This window comes from Eublepharis macularius, chromosome 10 (genome assembly GCF_028583425.1).
Source record: "Eublepharis macularius isolate TG4126 chromosome 10, MPM_Emac_v1.0, whole genome shotgun sequence".
Classification (NCBI taxonomy): domain Eukaryota; kingdom Metazoa; phylum Chordata; class Lepidosauria; order Squamata; family Eublepharidae; genus Eublepharis; species Eublepharis macularius.
The window spans coordinates 43,189,061-43,208,554 of NC_072799.1; the positions used below are offsets into that span (position 1 = coordinate 43,189,061).

Genomic DNA, 19,494 nt, shown 5'->3' on the forward strand with positions numbered 1-19,494 from the left:
CGCCAGAGAGCGCGCGGTGGGGCTTGTTGTTCGCCTGCTGTTCTGCTGGGTGGCAGCAGATTCTCTCGGTGCTCAACGCTGCTGCCTCTGGCGTGGATGATTAATGCGGGGAAAGGATGGAATGTGGAATGTTGCCCCGGGATTCGAATCCCTTCAGAACGGCCTCATTTGCTACAAGCGTCGGAGGCGGGGCTTCCTCTCGGGCTACGCGTTGAGGCTGAAGCCCGGGCGAGCGGGCAGGTGCACGGCGTCGGCCACGGCCGCGAGAACTGCTCCCGTCTTTCCGGGCAGCCCCTGCCTCGGGCAGCGTAAATGCAGGCCCGGGGGCCGCGCAGCAGCAAACCCTCGCAGGTGGTGGGTGCAAACTTTTCAAACACTCTGCAATCAAGGGGTCAGCCCCTGCCTTCCATTGCCGCCTTCTCTCACAGTGGCACGGAGATGCCAGTTGGCTCGGAGCTGCGGGGTGGGGCAGGACACTTGGGTTGCTCCGGTGCAGCGCTGGGGCTGGCAGAAAGAAGCTCGGCCGGTAGGCAGCGTCGCTGCCCTGCCGCCCGATCAGGCGAACCCTTATGGCGGCAGGTGTGAGGATTATGTAATAATCCACACGGACGATGTCAAGAGGGGCACTCGAGGCTAAATACCCTCCCCCGGTGCCGACTGGTGCAGGAGGGCTCGTAGGACAATGCCAAGAGGGGTGGCGGCGCGTCGGGCTTGCACGGGCGGAAGCGAGGCTCGATTGGGTGCCAAGAACCGCTTCCCCTGCTGCGCATCAAGGCAAAGAAAATAGATCTAGGGGATGGGGCTTGCAAAGAATCGCATCTCCGTCCTGTTCCCGCCCGCCCCCAGTAGGAGGCGAGGGAGCGCAGCCGAGGCGATCGTGCCCCCTTGCTGCAATTAGACAAAGCCGCCCCGGTGCTTTTCCCGCCTGCCCAAATCTTTCAGCTGCCCATCTCCAGCCCCCCTTTCCCCGAGACGTTCTAGTCGCGTTGTTCGTCTTCCTTTCCCGCTTTGTGGTGGGGATTGGGATCGGCTCTGGAGGGCATTTGTTTGTTTGCAACCGCCGGCTGGATGGTTTCCTGTGACAAGAGGTGATACAGTTTCCAGAACTGTCGAGGAGTGGGAGGAGAGAGCCAGATTGGGGGCGGGGGGGAGGGAAGCGAAGCTGCTCCTCCAAGGCTGCTCTGCACGCCAGCCCTCCGCTCCCTCCCCAGACGTTACAACATGGAGATCAGGGGGAGGGACCGAGGAGGGCTGCACAGCCGCTTTAAGCCACGCAACTAGAGGTGGACTCGGGGAGAGAGCCGCGCTGGGGGGCACCCAGTTTGATTTGCAGCCGGGGTGGCGCGGATTGGTGCAGCCGCTAGAGAGGGCGGAGCTGGGGAGGGAGAGCGGCGGCGAGCCGGGCTGGTCAATTGCGAATGGGGGCGAGCGGTGGCGTTGCGGCTTTGGGGTTGCTGGTGCGCGGAAGGGGCGCAGCGGCGCCCTTGCACATCTAATTGCTTCGGGCTGTGGCTGGCTCTGGAAGTCATAGGGCGGCTCTTCTGCACCGTCTCGCCCCCCACTCCCCCCCCCCCCGCTGCTTGTTCCGATCTCGAAAAATAGGAACGGCCAAGCTTGCAGTCCCCGAGCGATTGGGTCGCCAGAGCGGCCGACGAATGACTGCTGCCTTGTGTGGATTGGGGGAAACGGGTGGGCGGGTTTGGGAGACATGACGGTACCTTCCTTGCAGCTGTTCCTTTTGCGGAGAGGGCGCTGAAGACGGAAACCGTTGAAAGAATCAAAGGAGAATAAACTTGGCTTTTAAACACCCACCAAGTGGATACCTCCTTGCTTGTTAAAGAATCTAGAAAACCTCCTACCCTCGGAAGCTTTACCCGCTAATTACTTATAGAGGAACACTTGAGTTTTAGGGAAATTAATGCCTGGGAACCTGTGGTGTTTACAAAACTGTTAACAGTTCCGAATTCTGTGAAATCTCTCTTAGGTAATATCTCATCCCAATTTCAAAGGGTATTCGCAAGCTTCCAATGAAATTGATGATGTGGGGTATATGGACAGCCAGGTAAAAATGAACTGTTAGTCGCTTAGATGTGCAGGCAACATGGACAAGTTGTATTCAAAAAGGGATATTGAGAGGACAGGTTTCCCTGCTCTTATGCATTAAAGAATTACTGTCTAGCTTAGAATGTGAATATATAGCCATTCCTTACTACAGGTTGGCTAATTTGGAGTTCACAACTGTGAACTTCGGTATGTGTTTGTGTGAGAGAGAAATCTGTTGCTTGCCACCAGTTAACAATTCAACATAAAATATGTAAACTTCTCAGAAGTAGTGGCTTGTCTGTTGATTTTCTAAGTTATTCATCAGATGCTAAGAGATACCACCTGTTTTTTTGACACACAATGATAATACAGCTTTGGATGAAACAGACTGTTAAAGAGCTGTCAGAATAGAGTTTGTGAATATAGTCTAGCACAATGTCATGCACACCTGAAGTCTGTTTGGACAAATGCTCATAAAATGTGCAGTGGAATGTGGCCTGTTAATGTAATAAAACATCTCCATATTTTTTGTTTGTTTCCTCCAGTGTAGCTGTGATTTGAATTGGCTCCTTTTGCAATACTCATTATCTCTTAAATAGACAGCCCGGATTTGTAAGCCTGTTACACATTTTATACATTAAAATATGGCCTGTTCCTACAAGGTCTTCTACATTGTGGGATATTATGCTATGCAGCAGTACCTTTTAGTGACAGCGTTCTCTTTGCAGCTGCACCTGCAGATTCTAGATCAGTTCTTCTGAGATATTGTTAACACATACGTTTAAAATAAAATAATAATGCCCCTCTTCTCTCATAGCTGGAGGTTTCCCTTACACCTTCTCTGGCTTCATTTCCAGGTTACAAAACTATTACATAGCAAAATCCGGTGCTTGCTGCCACTTCATCATGTTATTTCCTGCTGAAATGGATTCAGGTGACATATCCCTCCATGCTGAGATTGCCAAATAAGTCTTATAGGTGAAGTGTATAAGAAGAACACTACATTCCTATGCATGTTTACTCAGAAATAAGTTGTATTTTATTCAGTGGTGCTTACTCCATGTATGTGCTCTTAGGATGCAGTCTAAGCTAGATACACAGGGTCCTCCTACCTCTTGCTACCAGAAGCCTTGACAGCTACTAAAGCCAAAATAGAACTGCATAATATAACTTTTGTTTTACAAATGAACATTCTATGATGATGCAAACTTGGAGAAAAAAAATCTACCTAAGTCAGCTGAGTATAACCACAGGGAACTTGTGCGTCCTTGAGCCTATAGGCCTGTTTCATTGAAATATGTCCCAAGATTATATGTAGTACACTTAGGGATAGAAAAAGGTTCAAATTGATCTCTAGCATAGGTATGCTATTTACTTCTCAGTGTACTCAGAATTTCTTTAGCTCATGGGCTGCTTTGGAGAGAAGCTAATTTCTCAGTCTTCAGAGTGTGCGTTTACATTCTTCCTGGGCTGCCTCTGTAGAGGTTCTATGCAGTTGATTATAGTGACACCCGTTAACACCGTTACAGTTAATGATCTGTCAGAACTGGAATTATAAATCCTGTTTACCCAGGGGTTTATGGAAGTCATTAAAAATACTCTGGAAGGAAACACAGGTTATAAAAGCTTTGACCTGGGGATGCCACATTAAATGTCCATATGAAAATCTGTTTCTCTTCAGCTGTTAAAATAATTGCAGCCACTTGCAAACTCCATTTTCACCCCATGTCATTCAGCCTATATCATGCTATGTTCAAAGTATATTGATAGTGTCCATTTATTGATATCCAAAAGATTGAATGTATTTGATATATTCAAGTTTACATGACAATACATGTGTTTCTGTTTAGAGGGAGCTGGGTATCCTGTGTAAAATGAAAGGATGGGAAGAAGATGAGGCCCCTACAGTGAATTATCCGTTACATTAACTGAATTGTACCATGTGGACATGTTGCTGAACGCCTGTTGTTGCTCTCTGTATTGGTGTAGGACAGGAATGTACATTAGGGTTCCCCAGCATGGCAGCTGCTGGAACTTCCCCTGGTGTCCATGATGCTTCAGGAAAGTAGGTGGGGCCATTGTGAAGGCCGAACCAGTGACTAGCTGCCTTCATACAAGTAAAACGGCTTTTCACTTGGATCTTCCCCACCATTTACTGAAGAAGGATCCAGGATCCTTTGTACAAGGCCCCCAGGATCAGCTGTGAGGCAGTGGAATCTGGGGAGCACCAGAACAGCAAAGTATTGTTTCCCCTTGATTGTAGTCTTCTCTCTGTGTGTATTATCCTTTCTCTTGGGCTGCTTGTGTGTGTGTGTGTATGTGTGAGAGAGAGAGAGAGAGAGAGAGAGAGAGAGAGAGAGAGAGAGAGAGAGAGAGGCAGGATGGCACCTGCCATCCTGCCTAAAAATTTCAAAGGTGCCAACAGGCTCATAATGATTGGGGAACCCAATGTGCATTCATATTCATCTTCGTATGAAGCAGATATTAGCCTTGCTTTCCCTTGTTTTCTTGCTTAATCCTAAGCACTAAGAAGTTGACCAGAACTTCTTTGGGTTTCTTTCAGAATTATGTGGTTACAGATGGGTTGAGCTGTAAATGGCAAGTATGTCAACATGTTGTGAATTAGAGTTATGGTAGTTGCTATGTTTCAGAAGTCAGGCCACGTCACCTTGGAACGTAACAAATAGTGTTCTTCAGCTACTGAGGATAGGTCATCTGAAATGTGAAATAAGAGTTCTGGATAGATTTGGGAAGCGTGTTAGATGTTTTCATGCTGAACCAGTCATACTCAGTCTAACTTGCCTCATGGGGTGGTGGTTGTGAGAAAGATGTAAGCCACTTTGAATCCCCATTTGAACAAAAAACTGGCTATAAATATCTAAAATCTGAATGCTCAGTAGAAGAAAAAACCTTTTGATAGGCTAGTTCATGTTTTTCAATATGAGTCTCTTTGTGCTAATCAGTGTGGGATTTCAGTTACTCCTTTGTAGTGCACTCTGTATTGTCCAGTTCTCTTTCTCCAAGACTGTCATGGCTGATGGTCATAGATAGTGCTATCTTCCACTAATATGTCTAATTCAATTTGAAAGCCACCTTAACTAATTGTTGCCATCATATCTTGTGGCAGCAAATTCCATAAATTAATAAAAATTATGTAAATAATATTTACACATTGAGTGGGTAACTTCTAGAACTCACTGCCGTAAGATGTAATGGTCATTGGTTTAGATGAATTTCAATGGTGAAGTGGGGGTAGATTGCTGTTGTTGGCTTTTAGCATCGATAGCCAAATGGGACCTCTGATTGTCATTTGTTTGGGTGGGGGAGGTTTTGTGGGCTCCTCTGTAGCTTCTGATTGGCTACTGTTTGAAACTGGTTTCTGGATGTTGAACCATTGATCTGATCCTACATGATGTCTTAATAAACTAAAAAAATACATTGTGTGACTTTTTTTTTTAACTGTCTTGAATGTATGCCCTCTGATTTCATTGGGCTTTCTCCCCAGTAATCCTTGGGTTATCTCTATATTTCTCCGCTGTTCCCTAACTTTAAATAGTTTGTGAGTTGCAGATGTTTCCTTTCTCACCATGATCACCTAGGAGCTCAATGTGAGACACAAGTAGAAAAAGCCTAACAGCTAGGATGACCAACATTTAATTCTTGTATCCTGGTATCTGAGCTATTTTTCTGTCTGAAGGTGTCACCTGTTTTCTGAAATTCCAAATACTGGATCATTCTTGACAGCCTCAACATTCTAGTATATTTTTGCATCATTATTGACAGCCTCAACATTCTAATATTTTTTTAAAGTTATAATTTTGCTTCACACAATTTGTGTTGACTTTTTCCACAGGATAAAATGTTTAACTTTGTTCTTAAACTACAATTCTTATTAAGAAAAGAACAGTCATTCTTTTGTTTGTTCACAGAAGCAGAGTATTAACAGTATTCTAAACAGTGGTCAAGATTATTACTTGCCCATGGCAGTTAGGATTACCAGGTATATCTTATTTTAAAAAGGAAAACTTAACTTGGATACTTAATACCAGAATACCACAGATGTATAAAATTCAGGGATAAGACTAGGCTTAAAGTCAAGGGCTAGTTTTCCACAAGCAGGGATTTTCTTTATAAGAGGGACTACCTTCATTCTGTGTGTATTGCCTTTGGGTGTCTATACTTTTATCATTAATATCAGTTACAACTTAACTGTAGAGTTAGGATATAAAGCTTACACCAAGAAGCAAAGGAATTAACCGAATAATTCAATAACCAAAGTGACCCATTTTAGCTACCTAGACTGGGTCATGGATTTGTATATGATATTAATCAGAAATTATTCTGTGGCTATCTTGGGCATGATATAGAATATTGTAGTTCTGATACAGTGTGTCACTTGATAGAAAACAGGATCTTGGCCGCTATCCTTGAATGCATTTACAGATTCATGCAATAAATGCTAAACATGGCAGTAGTTTTGAGGCCTCCATCAGGCTGTCCCAGATTGGGCAGTGTGTTTGGATTGTTATTTTAATATGGAAGTTATCTTGGTGCTGATTTATAAGCTATGACAAGTGTGCATATATTGCAATTTTTACTGGAACTGTGATGTATATAAAGTAGCTACGTGTCAAATGTTTGCAGTTCACTTTTTTATTGATGTTAGATGCAGAATAACAGTTGTGTAAAAGATATAAAATCTTTTTTTAAAAGGACCAGTAAATCTATAAACAGTTCAGAATTTTCCAAAAGTGGATCAAAAATTTTAATTAGCCTTTTAAGAGTTTTCCAGATCCTTTACATCATCATTTTCTGCCAGTGGCTAGTATTTTTCTGTGTATTTGTGCAATGCGTTGTCAGTGATTTAACTATAGTGAATGAATGTTATAAGTCTCTGATTTTCCACATCTTGGGTTGGATCTACTGATAATTCTGGCTGACAGAAGAGATTTCCAATCAGGAATGGTACTTCCTTGTAGTGCCAGGAATTATTTCTTGAAGTGTAGGGGCTTCCAGGAACAGCACAGGAGACCTAATTGGAGGTTGGTAGTGGAACAGGGAACCTGTAAACCCCTCTCCCTCCATTAGCAGAAATCAATGGTTGGATCCAACCCCTTAACATTAACGAACTTTTCTCTTGCACCCTTAAATTTCAGCTGAAGGTGAGCAGGCTGCCCTTTGAACCATATAACCTTGTCTGCCTTTATAATACGAGACACAAAAATGTCTGAATGTGATGCTTTTTTTCTGATAATAGGGACTTTTTGATAATAGAGACTAGTTTACTTGGGGCACAGGGGAGCAAGCAATATAACGAAGAGTGTAGTGGGGTCAGGATTGCTTATGCTAATGTGTGCTGCATGATAGATAGATCTCTCTGTGTGTTCTGTCTCTTCTGTTTCAGTATTTAGGTATCTTTCTCTTGGTTTAGTAAATTTATTACAATGAGGCATATTTTCTATATGTACTTGGCTATGTTTCTGTGATGCAGAAACCAATGGAACAGCTTCTTAGAAATTGCAACTTGTATGAAAATCTGACTAGTTCAGTTTCTGTATGCCACGCTAGACGCAAATCAGCTTGGCAGCCAATTTCTGAGCCTGCACCTGGAAGGCGTGCCTTGGGATTTTGCTGCTAATGGTTTGGCCAGCCCTCATTGTCACTGGAACTGAAACATGGCAAACCAAAGCCCCATGGGATTTGATGCATGTCCTGGAGTACTTGTCACTTTAATTCACACTGAACATGCTTTGCTTCACTTGTTGTGTCACGTTGTTTCCGCTTTTTAGCTCCTTTACTCCCCCCTCTTTCCCCAGCCTTTTAGCTTTTGTATGCTCACTGGCTATTTTTATTTTGAAATTGAGAGCCAGTATTTATTGCATAATTTAGTGCCTTTGAGTATCAGCTCTACTAGGGGGACTTGAATTAGGATAGAGCATTTTTCACCTGGAAGGACTCCTTCATACAGGCAGTGTCAATGAGATGATGTCAACAGAGCAATACTTCAATGGATTTTTAGCATTTTAACTAGTATAAGAGCTGCCCTGCTTTGCTGAGCTTCTTGGGGGAAGGGTAGGTAAAAAAAAGATATACCTGTTTAAAGTCTTCTAAGTTAGTGGTCATCACTGTATTCTGTGCCACTGAACCCCACAAGTTAATCACGTGTGAGATGAATCATGATTTCTGTTTGGGGTTGGGCTGAATCTGTTGCCCGTCAGTTTCATTGGGTATCCTCGATTTCTAGTATTTCTCCTCAGACAGAATATTCTGTCATGTTCCTTCTTAGTTCTTTTTTTCTAAAATGACCCCCCACCGACTTCTTAGAATTTCCTTGTAGGAAAGGTGCTCTGACCCTTTAATGGTTTTAGTTGCCTTTTTATGCCCCCTGCCTTGCTCTACAAACATCCTTTTTGACATATTGTAACGGAAACTGTAAACACTATTCCAAATGTGGTCACATCAAGGGTATTATAATGCCTGCTGTTTGGTTACAGTTTGTTTCCTAATCAATCCTTAGCAAGAATTTGCTTTTTTAACTGCAGTTGCACTGATATCTCACTTTTATAGCATTATCCTCGAGGACCCCCAAATCTATTTTTCCTGCTCATCTACTGCCCCTTCAGACTCCAAAGGAAACTTGTATTTTTTTGTCCCAGTGTGCATTATTTTATACGTACACTGAATGTCATTAGTCATGTTGTTGCCCACTCAACAGTTTGGAGAGATCCTTTTGGATCACAGCCTGTGTTAGTATTCACTATCCTGAATGAAGTGATGCAGTGTATAAATTTGGTCACTCCTGCTTACCTCCGACTCCAGATAATTTATAAACGAATTAAATAGCTCTGAACCAGTGCCAGTACCCGCCTCCTTGGAACTTCACTTCTTGCCTTCTTCCATTGCGAGAACTGTCTATTTAATCATATATTGAAAATATTTATATCCTGCATTTCCCCCCGAGTGCCAACAAGTCTGCAATCTGCAAGAGAATTCTAATACTCCATCACATTCTTAGACTTGCCATCAGTTGGTTCTACCCACTTTCTAAAGATTTTCATGATGTGGTGAATTCAGATCGAAACAAGAGTTTGATCTTACCTAGAAGTTCTGAAGGCATGGAGGTGGTGGTGGATTTTCACTGGCTCCCACCGAGCTGTTCTTGGGGCTCCCCAGTCTCCCAGGAACAGCATTTTGGGGAGGTGGTGTGGACTACTGTAGGAGGAAGGAATAGGCAAGAATTGTTCATGCTCCCTACTGTAGAAGGAAGAAATAGGCAAAAATTGTTCATGCTCCCTGTACCTATGGAAATTCTAGAGGGAATCCAAGCCATGGTTTGAAGCACTTTTAAGGAAGGGGAGGGCAAGATACTAAGCCAACATAATCACTAAAACCTAGAAATATCAAATGATTACTTATCAAACTAATTGGGAACCAGCTACACATATATAAGATGTCTATACAGAGCTTGACTGCTTTTTGAAAGTTAATAACATTTTAGCAATTGTCATTCCTAATGATGAAAACCCAGAAACGACAGGAAGGGTTACATCAGTGCTTAGTTCTTGTAGCCGCTTCTTACATGCCCAGTGTAATGTTCATCACCACTTGGGGTCAGGAAGCAATTTTCTCCAGGCCAGTTTGGCCAGGGATCCTGGAGGGTTTTTTTGCCATCTTCTGGGCATGAAACAGGGGTTGCTGGTTGTGTGTATGGGGTGGTGGTGGTAGTTGTGCATTTCCTGCATTTTGTAGGGGTTGGACTAGATGACCCTGGAGGTCCTTTACAACTCTATGTTTATATGAATCTATGTATGTTAAAAAGAACCTTACCTATGGCCTCCTCAGATGTGTAAATAGACTTAGAAATTTATGATAAAAGTCTGTCTTACCACCTGTTTTTTATAATGCTTATTTTTATTACATTGCCTATATTATAAATTCCTGTTTTTTTGACAAGTCTGGAATCACAGATGAGAAATACTAAAAAAGGCTGATGGACAGATGGTTGCAGTATAATGATGTTGCTACTTAATGCTTATCTCAAATCACGGATTCTCACAATGTTCTTTGCTACCATGAAGTGTCCTGGTAATCATCTTGCCATGGAGACCTTCTTGAAAATGGGTTATATGGAGGGTCAAACATGGATCAGAGTTCTGAGTAAACTTGGTTATAGCCTGAAAGTATGAAGTAATCTTCACCAGTGATTCTGGCTTCCCACAATGCACAATCGTGGATATCTTTGAACAGTAGGCTACAAAGTGAATTAATTGGTGTTGGTGTCTGAAGTTCTACTATGAAGTAGTACTATGTACTATGCACCATCTAGATCTCCTCTTTTATTTGTTGTGTTTATAGTCCACTTTTCTTTCTGAAATTTGATTAGGATTAGAAAAATAATAGTAGAATTAGAAAAATAATGGTATAATGGTATAAAGAAAAATAATCATATACAGAAAAACGGTATAAGATATTGCAAACAGAGTGGCAACTGGATCACAAAAATTCAAAGACAGTTCAATGCAGATAAGGTAGTATATAAAACAAGCCTGTTCCCTTTATGAAATTTCCCACTTGACTAGAGGTGGGCACGAACCATGAAAAACCGATGGCCCGTCTGTCTGTGGTCCGTTGCATTTCACGGACCACGGACCATGAACTTTTTATGGACCTGCCCTGGTGTGCGAACCGGTTGGTCCGTGGTCCGTCAGCACCGGTTTCTGTGCCCCTTGCAAGCAAGGGGCATGGAAACGGGGGCTTTAACTCTCCCTTTCTGTAGCTGGCTGGTGGGTTCTGCCAGTCAGCTAAAGCAAGGGGAGAGGTTTAAAGGGCCCTCAACGCCACTTGTGAGCGGCGTGGAGGGCGCTCTGTTGCTTCAGCTGGCTGGTGGGCTCCACCAGTCATCTAAAGCAAGGGGGTTAAAGGGCCCTACACGCCACTTGCGAGCAGTGCGGATGGTGCTCTGTTGCTCCAGCTGGCTGGCAGTCTCCACTTGCAGGCAGCACAGGGAGCGCTTTAAAGTTTAAAACCTTGCTCCAGCTGACAGGTGGGCTCTGCCAGTCAGCTGGAGCAAGGGCGGAGTTTAAAAGCTTCCCCTGGGGAAGGTGTTGGGATGTCTGGAATTATGGACCAACGGACCATGGACCCATCCAAAAGTTGGGGTCCATGAAAAACGGCATCCCCACGACCCACCGGTTCACAAACTCAGAACCATACTGGTCCATGTAAAATTTTGGTCCATTTTCTGGTCCGTGCCCACCTCTACTCTTGACTAATTCCTTTTAACACAACCCTATTCCTTTATTAAAAATGTTCTGAACAATTCACTTTTTTGAATTGCTGGTGTTAGTTAGTTAGTTATTAGTTTATTATAGTCCATGACCAGAGAAAAAAGATAGGAAACACAGTAACAAGCAAAATATGCCGTATCAGATAAAATGGATCTGGACCCTAATACATAACATCAAAACAACCCTCTCTGGCATATTAAAAACAATCCCCCAAAACCAATCAGCTAAAAATATAATGGTGCGATACTTAACCAGAAGGCAAGTATATGCCGACAGCCTTCTAGCATTTAAATCAGGGCTGACGGCAGACGCAGATGAGAATTTACATGAACCCAGACAAAGTATGACTAAGAAAGGTTAAGATATAGTGTTAAATGTAACAATCGGTTCTTCATCAGCGTTGCCTGGCGAGATCTGAAGGGTACGGAGTTAAATGGCTTGGGAGAAAAACTTGGCTACTTGCCAAGTAATCTCTGAACTTTTGTTAGCAACATATTTATACTGGCTGAATCAGAGATGTCTGTAGATCGTTCAAGTAGTGGAAGAATATGCACAGTGCAAATCTCAATATACAAGGGGTAACAAAAAACACATATGCCGTCGTCTCTATCTTGTCACTATTGCATGGGCAGAATGTCTCTGCCCATGGGATCTTCTGATATTTTCCCTTGATGGTTAAAGATGGCAAAGCAGAAAATATAGCAAAAGTAAAGGTTCTTCTTTGGTTATTATTTTCCAGTGTGTATAAATAGGTGGCTGGAATCACAAGGTACCATCTAGAAGGTGTTACAATGTAGTTAGGAGATCTTGAAATATCAGATTGGAGTTCAGAGTCTTCCACTCTCTGCCTCAGAGCTTGTCTAGCTAAGTTTCCACCAATTTGGAGGAGAGCTGGGGAGGAGAATCTGAGCTGTGCAATAGTCACTTGGACTGCCTTTAGCCAGCTAGATTGAAAATCATCTAGGAGGGTAAGTGGAAGAAGGCTGCAAGGATTTCAATTGATTTTAAGCCAGAGGGAGAGCGAGGAAATTGCTGGTGGTGGGGGTTGGCTGACTGGGTGGTTAGTGCCTCCTTGAAAGAGGGGTTGGTTGTCCCAGTCTTGAAATAGACTGTGATGCTTCTATTTCTGAAGAAGCCAGATCTCAATAACTAATGACCAGGCTCAGATGTTCCATACCTGAGCAAGGAAATTGAATGGGGACTAGCTAGACAACTTAAAGCTTTCATTGATGAGGGAGATCATAAAGATCCTTTCTAGTCTGGTTTCAGGCCTGGTTATGGGACTGAAACAACTTTGGTTGCCGTGGTGGATGACCTGTACTGGGAGAAAGACAGAGGTAGTGCGATTCTGTTGATTCTCTTGGACCCCTCAGTGGCTCTCAGTACCATCCTGGACTGCCTTTCTGGGTTGGGATTGGGAGAAACCATTCTGCAGTGGTCCAGATCCTACTTAAAGGGGTACATTTCAGAAGGTGTTGCAGGTGGACAGCTGCTCAGCCCCTTGGCTTTTGCCTATGGGATTCTGCAAGGCTCCATCTTACAAGGTCATCAGGAGATTTGGTCTGGGTTGTCACTGGCATGTCGATGGCGGTCAGCTCTGTCTCACAATTCTGACTGATCCCAGGGAATCTGTAGAAACCCTAAACTGGTGTTTGGAGGCAGTTTTGGAGTGGATGCGGGCTAATAAACTGAAGCTTAATCACAACAAGACAGAAGTGCTACTGGTGAGTGGAAGGTCTCACCTGGGACTTAAAGAGTCACTCCCCTTAAAGAAACAGGTCCGTAGTTTGGGGGTGCTCTTGAGCCAGTCCTACTGCTGGATAAGCAGGTGGCAACTGTGGCCAGGAGTGCCTTTTACCAGCTTTGTTTGGTTAGCCAGCTGTGGCCTTTCCTGGGCAGAAAAGGTTTGGCCACTGTGGTGCATGCCCTGGTTACGCCTCGATCAGTTTACCGTAATATGCTCTATGGGGCTGCCCTTGAGAAGTATTCAGAAACTTCAGTTGGTGGAGAATGCTGCAGCCAGGATATTGGCTGGAGTAGGGACCATATCCCTCCAGTCTCAGTTTGTTTACAGGCACAGTTTTGGATACTGATTTTGACTTTTAAAGCCGTGTATGGTTTGGGACCGATATACCTGAAGGACTGCTTATTTCCTTATGCACCTACCTGACTTCTAGTCATCTTTGGAGGCTCAGCTTCTGGTGCTGCTGCCTTCTGAGATTAGGTGGGTCCCAGTCTGGGAGAGGGCCTTCTCAGTTGTGGCACTGAAACTTTGGAACTCTTTCCCTAGAGAGATTTTTCTACCCCCTTCTTTTATCGTAGCCACCAGTGGTTGAAGACTTCTTCGTTTCGTGTGCTCTTCTCTCAGTGATTCCTCCTTGCTATCCTAGTGTTTTAAATGTTATAGTTGCCATTTTCTATATTTAATTACTTTAATGTTGTTGTTTTGGTTGGTTTTAATGGTTTTAAAATATGATTTTATTACGTACGGTTTAATTTGTTAGCTAACTTAGTGGCCCTGGTGAGGCCAGAAAAGCAGGATATAAATTGTGTAAAATAAATAAATGTTCTGTGGCAATCTTTGCATTTCTGCTTCTGGCTGTGGATGGATGGGTAGACCGTATCACCACTCTTGTTGTTCTGATGCCTCCCAAAGCTGTAAACACCTCTTCAGGAACAAGTTGCACAATGTAAATGTTTATTATGTAGTACAGTCTTGTCAGATAGGATGGAGGCAAAACATTCACTTTCTTGAAGTAGCTCTAAAATTGCTACTATCAAAGGCACAAAATCCCACAGACAAGAACCTTGGGATGAGCATGGCTTGAGAACTCTTTATCAGCCGCCCTGTACAGTGTGGTGGAAAAGAACAAGAGCTCAGTTGCACCTATAAGACTAACAGTAGAGTATGAGCTTTCGTGAGTCACAGCTCACTTCTTCAGATACAGTGTGCTCCAACGTAAGCATCTCCAGGCTATTTACTGTTTGTTTTTCATACTCCGCTTAATACTTGCTTGCATTTGTTACCTTTACATCCTGGAATGCCACTTGATGGCTGTGTGTTATTATTGTGGGTTAACTTCTCTTGTATTGCTTCACAGGCTGCCTGCTGTTTCCCGGGAAGATCATGAAACGAGGTCGACTTCCCAGCAGCAGTGAGGATTCTGACGACAATGGCAGTAAGTGCTCCTTTTGTTGTGCTTGGATCTCACCGGGGTTATGAGTTTGTTAAAAACAGTTTTTAATTTGATGCTTTAAATAACACAGGTGTTTTGCATATCAGCGGGCAGAGCGTTAATATCAAAAAGCTTTTTAGGAATCAAACAGATTTTGGTAGGTGAACAGCGGTAAAGCATCCCAAGGCTTTACTACTGATTACACAGCATGCAGTAATCTCTCTCTCTCTCTCTCTCTCTCTCAACTAAAGCTCTGTGGTATTGCAAGGAGTTCAAGAAAATTTACACAGCACTAGTTAGAAATGTGTCAGGTCTTCAGCATGTAATCAGAGGATCAAAGTTTGATCTGGATCTGCTTGTGAAGTTATTCTAGCACGCTACAGATAGGGTTCATAATACTTTCAGATGTTTATGCACAAACTCTTTATGTCTACAGTAAATCCCTTCATTTAACATATAATAATGTTTGTATGATTTAAGGCAGTGCTTAAATGATGAGTTGTAGGAGTTTCCTGGGTGGCTCATGTGATTATTGTTGATGAGATTGTGACACGGAGGTTGTTGGAGTAGCTGTTACTTTTGCTTCAAGTGACGAGACAGATGGATATATTTTGGTCGAAAAATTCCCTTTCTATATCTTTATTTAAAATTAAGGAATCATTTTTAATGTTCTAACTTTGATGTCCAAAGCTAAGATAGAATTTGAAATACTGCCATTAACATTCTCCAAAATTGTCATAACTCTTGGCCATTTGGGTTGTCTAGTTTGCAAAACAAAAAGTTTAAATTGTAAACGTGTGTAGCATGGTTGTTGTGGGTTTTCCGGGCTGTATTGCCGTGGTCTTGGCATTGTAGTTCCTGACGTTTCGCCAGCAGCTGTGGCTGGCATCTTCAGAGGTGTAGCACCAAAAGACAGAGATCTCTCAGACACTGAAACGTCAGATCTCTCAGAAACGTCAGGAACTACAATGCCAAGACCACGGCAGTACAGCCCGGAAAACCCACAACAACCATCGTTCTCCGGCCGTGAAAGCCTTCGACAATACATGTGTGTAGCAGTCTGTTTATTTTTAAGTAAAACACCTTTTGGTGGTTTATACAAAAAAGAATCATCATACAATGTTTGTAAGCATAATTTTTTTCATCTCTCTTTAAATGAATGTTGTGTGTCAGTATTCCAGTGAGAGTACATAAGACAGGTTTGCTATTGTGAATTGTTAGTTGTAGCTACTACCTGATGGTCTGGCTATTTAAAACTTGTATTATTTTATTGTTCTCGAGAGATGTCTTCAAGCATGTGTGGGCAATATTAGTTATAATAAGGTATGCCCAAGGTGAGCTTATCACTAGGGGAAATTAGGTATATAAATCCGTGCTCAGAGACTTGTTTTATTTTCTTGCCTAAGACCATTGGTTAGTGGTAGAATTTAATTTAATTTATTAAATTTATAATCCGCCCTCCCCACATCAGCGGGCTCAGGGCAGATAACAATACAATTTAAAACATATTCAGCTATCATTAAAAATAATAGAATTACTACATATTATCATTAAAATTACATCTATAAAGCAAGGAATAAGGCAGCACATAATTTGATTTAGACGTTCCATACAGCAGTTCTTCCCAGAACAAAATATAGTAAGATGGACAACAACATTACATGGGAGGACCTATATTTAAAAAAAGAAAGACCCCACCTGGGGGGGAGGGCACCGCCCGACATCAACCATATGCCTGGCAGAACAACTCCGTCTTACAGTCCCAGCGAAATGTTAACAAGTCTTGCCGGGCCCTGGTCTCATAAGACAGAGCGTTCCATCAGGCTGGGGCCAGGACCAAAAAGGCCCTGGCCCTGGTCTATGCCAGGCAGGCCTCCCTAGAGCCAGGGACCTTTAATAGCCGTTTATCACACAAACGAAGGGTCCTCTGGGGCTTATATGGGGAGAGACGGTCCCGCAGATACGTCCGTCCCAGTCCGCATAGAGCTTTATAGGTTAATACCAAAACCTTGAACCTGATTCGGTACTCCACCAGCAGCCAATGCAGCTGGTGCAACACCGGTGTAATATGCCCCCATACCGGTGCTCCGACAATGACCCGCGCCACTGCATTCTGTACCAGTTGTAACCGCTGGATCAGGTTCACGGGAAGCCCAGCGTAGAGTGCGTTACAGTAGTCCAGCCTAGAGGTGACCATTGCTTGGACCACTGTAATCAAGTCCCGGGATGATAGATAGGGAGCAAGTTGCCTGGCTTGTCGAAGATAGTAAAAAGAAGACCTGGCAACCGCAGTGATCTGATCCTCCATCTGATCCAGAACCAGAACAAACTGTGTTAATTTTTCAGATTCGTATTCAGATTTCAAAAAACAATGTGAAACTAGCAAGAATGTCTTTTAGGAAACTTGTCATGGCATCAGTATTAAAAACATATTCATATGGCAGACAATCCAGTTGACTTGATGAGAGTCTGAAGTTTCTTTAGTGCTCTGCAGGTATTGAAATGATTGTATGAATTTTGCTTTATTTTTATTTAAGCTGTTTGTTATCTGCATCGCACAAAGAATTCCTGCAGTGGCTTACAACGGTTCAGCAAGTTGTAAAATTAATTAAAACAAGTCACAAAAAGTTATTAAAGTAGTTTAGCCGTAATCAAGTTAAGCAGTCATTAGGGTAATTCCAGCAATAAAGTTGGTTGAATGGAGAGGACAAAAACAAGGGGACTAAAAGAACAAAGCGCAAGATACTGCCTAATCTTCCAAATGCCTGCGCAAATAAAAATGGTTTCACTAAATGCGTAAAGCTTAAATGATTAGGTGTCAGTGGAACATTTCATACCTGAGGCACCACTCCACCTACCAGAAATGGCAGCCTCAGAGGCCAATCTTAACTGGTAAGAGAGAAGGACTTTCTATGAGAACTGTGATCCCAGGTCGCTTAGAGCTTTAAAGATAAGAACTAGCGCTTTGAATTATGCCTGAAAATAAACTGGCAGCTAGTGAACTTATTTTAAAACTGGCAGAATGTGCTCTCTGCTGCCTCGCTGTATTTGGCACTATTTGAAGTTTCCAGACAGCACCACATAATCTAACTGCATGTGATCAGAAAGTGGATAATTGTGACCAACTTTCACCTCTCAGCGAAAGGCCATAGTTGGTGCTCTAACCCAAGCTCTGGTAAAGCATTATGTGCCACAGAGGAGAACTGAGCTTCCTCCTATAGAGGCAGATCTAGTGGCTTGTTAGTATGGAATGCAGTCCCCTCCAGAACATGCTGACTTCATAGCTGCCATTGTTATTGATCATCATCTCAGGCTTGTCCTAACTTGAGCTTCAGTTTATTACTCCTTATCCAAACCTTCAAACACTTGAAAGCTTGACATCTTGAATCTTTAGGATGTCTTGAGTGTTTCACTAAGTGATCCAGTCAAGTTGTAGTGCTGTCTCTCAGGTCATTTTTAGCAGGAATATGATGGGACGATAGATGAGGCTGAGTGATGAGCTGGGCCTTCGGTGAAGCAACTGGGGGACTGCCCTCACCCTGTGCCATTCTGCATCTCTCTCTTCAGCTCATCTGTTTGCTCAAGAGCAAGATGACAGTCCGGGCAAATGGAAAGTTGCTCCTTCTGAAGTGACAGGAGGGAGATTAAAAGTTTTGGCATCATGCCAAGATAGGGGCTTATTCACAAAACCCTTTCTTGTCTCTAAAAACGTAGTAGGTTGAGCTCAGATTAAAAAAAAATAGACAGAGAACTTGCTTGGAGGAGACCAGTGCAGAAACAAGGCACTCTTTCCTTTCCTTTCTGACTCTCAGCCTAGTTCGGGGTATTTATAGGGATAGTATTGGGGATTTCCTGGAGCCATGGTGAGTATTTGAGAGACAGCTCCTTTTTTCAGTTTGGATGATAGAAAGTACAACTGCAGTTGTCATAAGAAGCACTGCTCCTCTCACAAGTAGAACCAAGTCACAAAGCTTTTGCATAGGGGGCAGGTTGTTCTCTTCTGATGCTTGGGATCCATAGCTAACCCCCTCATGCTTATAAATATGAAGTACCTCAGAAGGTGCAGCCCCCCCCCCCTGCCTTGGTTGCTGTCAGTTCCTGCCCCCATAATAAATGCTGTTGCAGTGACAGAAGAATCCTGCAGCTGAGTTCTTGGTATATCTGTTTCTCACTCAGGCCAAAGGAGTTTCTTTAGTTCTTCCCTTCTCCTACCCCAACAAGTATCAGGAGAGTAATACAAAGATTCCTGAAGTGAGTTCTCTTGACTTCTAAGGCTGCGATCTTAAAACCACTTTCCTGGGATTAAACCCCATTGAATAAAGTGGGATTTACTTCTGAGTTTTATTTTTATTTATTTATTTAAAACATTTCTGTGCCTCCTTTTCACTCAAATGAAGTCCTCAAGGCAGCAAACATTAAAAGATTTCAACATCATAACACCATTTAAAATAAAGTATGTGTGTACATACACACACACACAATAAATCACACATAATACCACAACCAGGGAGGAGGGCCAATAAATTATTGGATGTGTGCCAAACAAAATTTAAAAAGTCTAACCAGCTGTCAGAAGACAGCAATAAAGGGTAAGAGACAAATCTCCCTGGAAAAGGAGTTTTGTCCTGGAAAGTCCTTTTTTGGGTTTCCTCCTTTCTAGCCTCAGATGGTGGGACACCCAAGGTAGGGCCTCTTAAGATGACTGGGGTTCATGTGTGAGAAGGTGGTCCTTAAGATTTTCTAACTTGAAGCCATATAAACCATTAAAGATCAATACAAACATCTTGATTGGGGCCTGGAAGCAAACCGGGAGCCACATGTAAATGGAGCAAGACTGGAGTGTTATGGTCCTTAAAATATACTCCAGTCAGCATTCTGGTTGCAGCATTCTGTATTAACTGAAGCTTCTGGATGTTCTTCAAGGGCAGCTTCACGTAATCTAATCTAGATGTTCATTGTTGGTCTTCTTGTGCAGTCTCAGATGGGAC

The 19,494-nt window shown here is 43.0% G+C and overlaps 1 protein-coding gene across 1 annotated transcript in view; it reads left to right on the top strand.

Moving 5' to 3' along the window:
* The first annotated feature begins 299 nt into the window (after positions 1-299).
* JADE1 (jade family PHD finger 1) overlaps positions 300-19,494 on the top strand; it is a 79,473-nt gene continuing 60,278 nt past the window's right edge. Inside the window, exons 1-2 of the mRNA XM_054990157.1 lie at positions 300-354; positions 14,432-14,509. Of these exons, the coding sequence (XP_054846132.1) occupies positions 14,458-14,509 (52 nt within the window). The 5' untranslated portion in view covers positions 300-354; positions 14,432-14,457. The remainder of the gene's footprint in view (positions 355-14,431; positions 14,510-19,494) is intronic.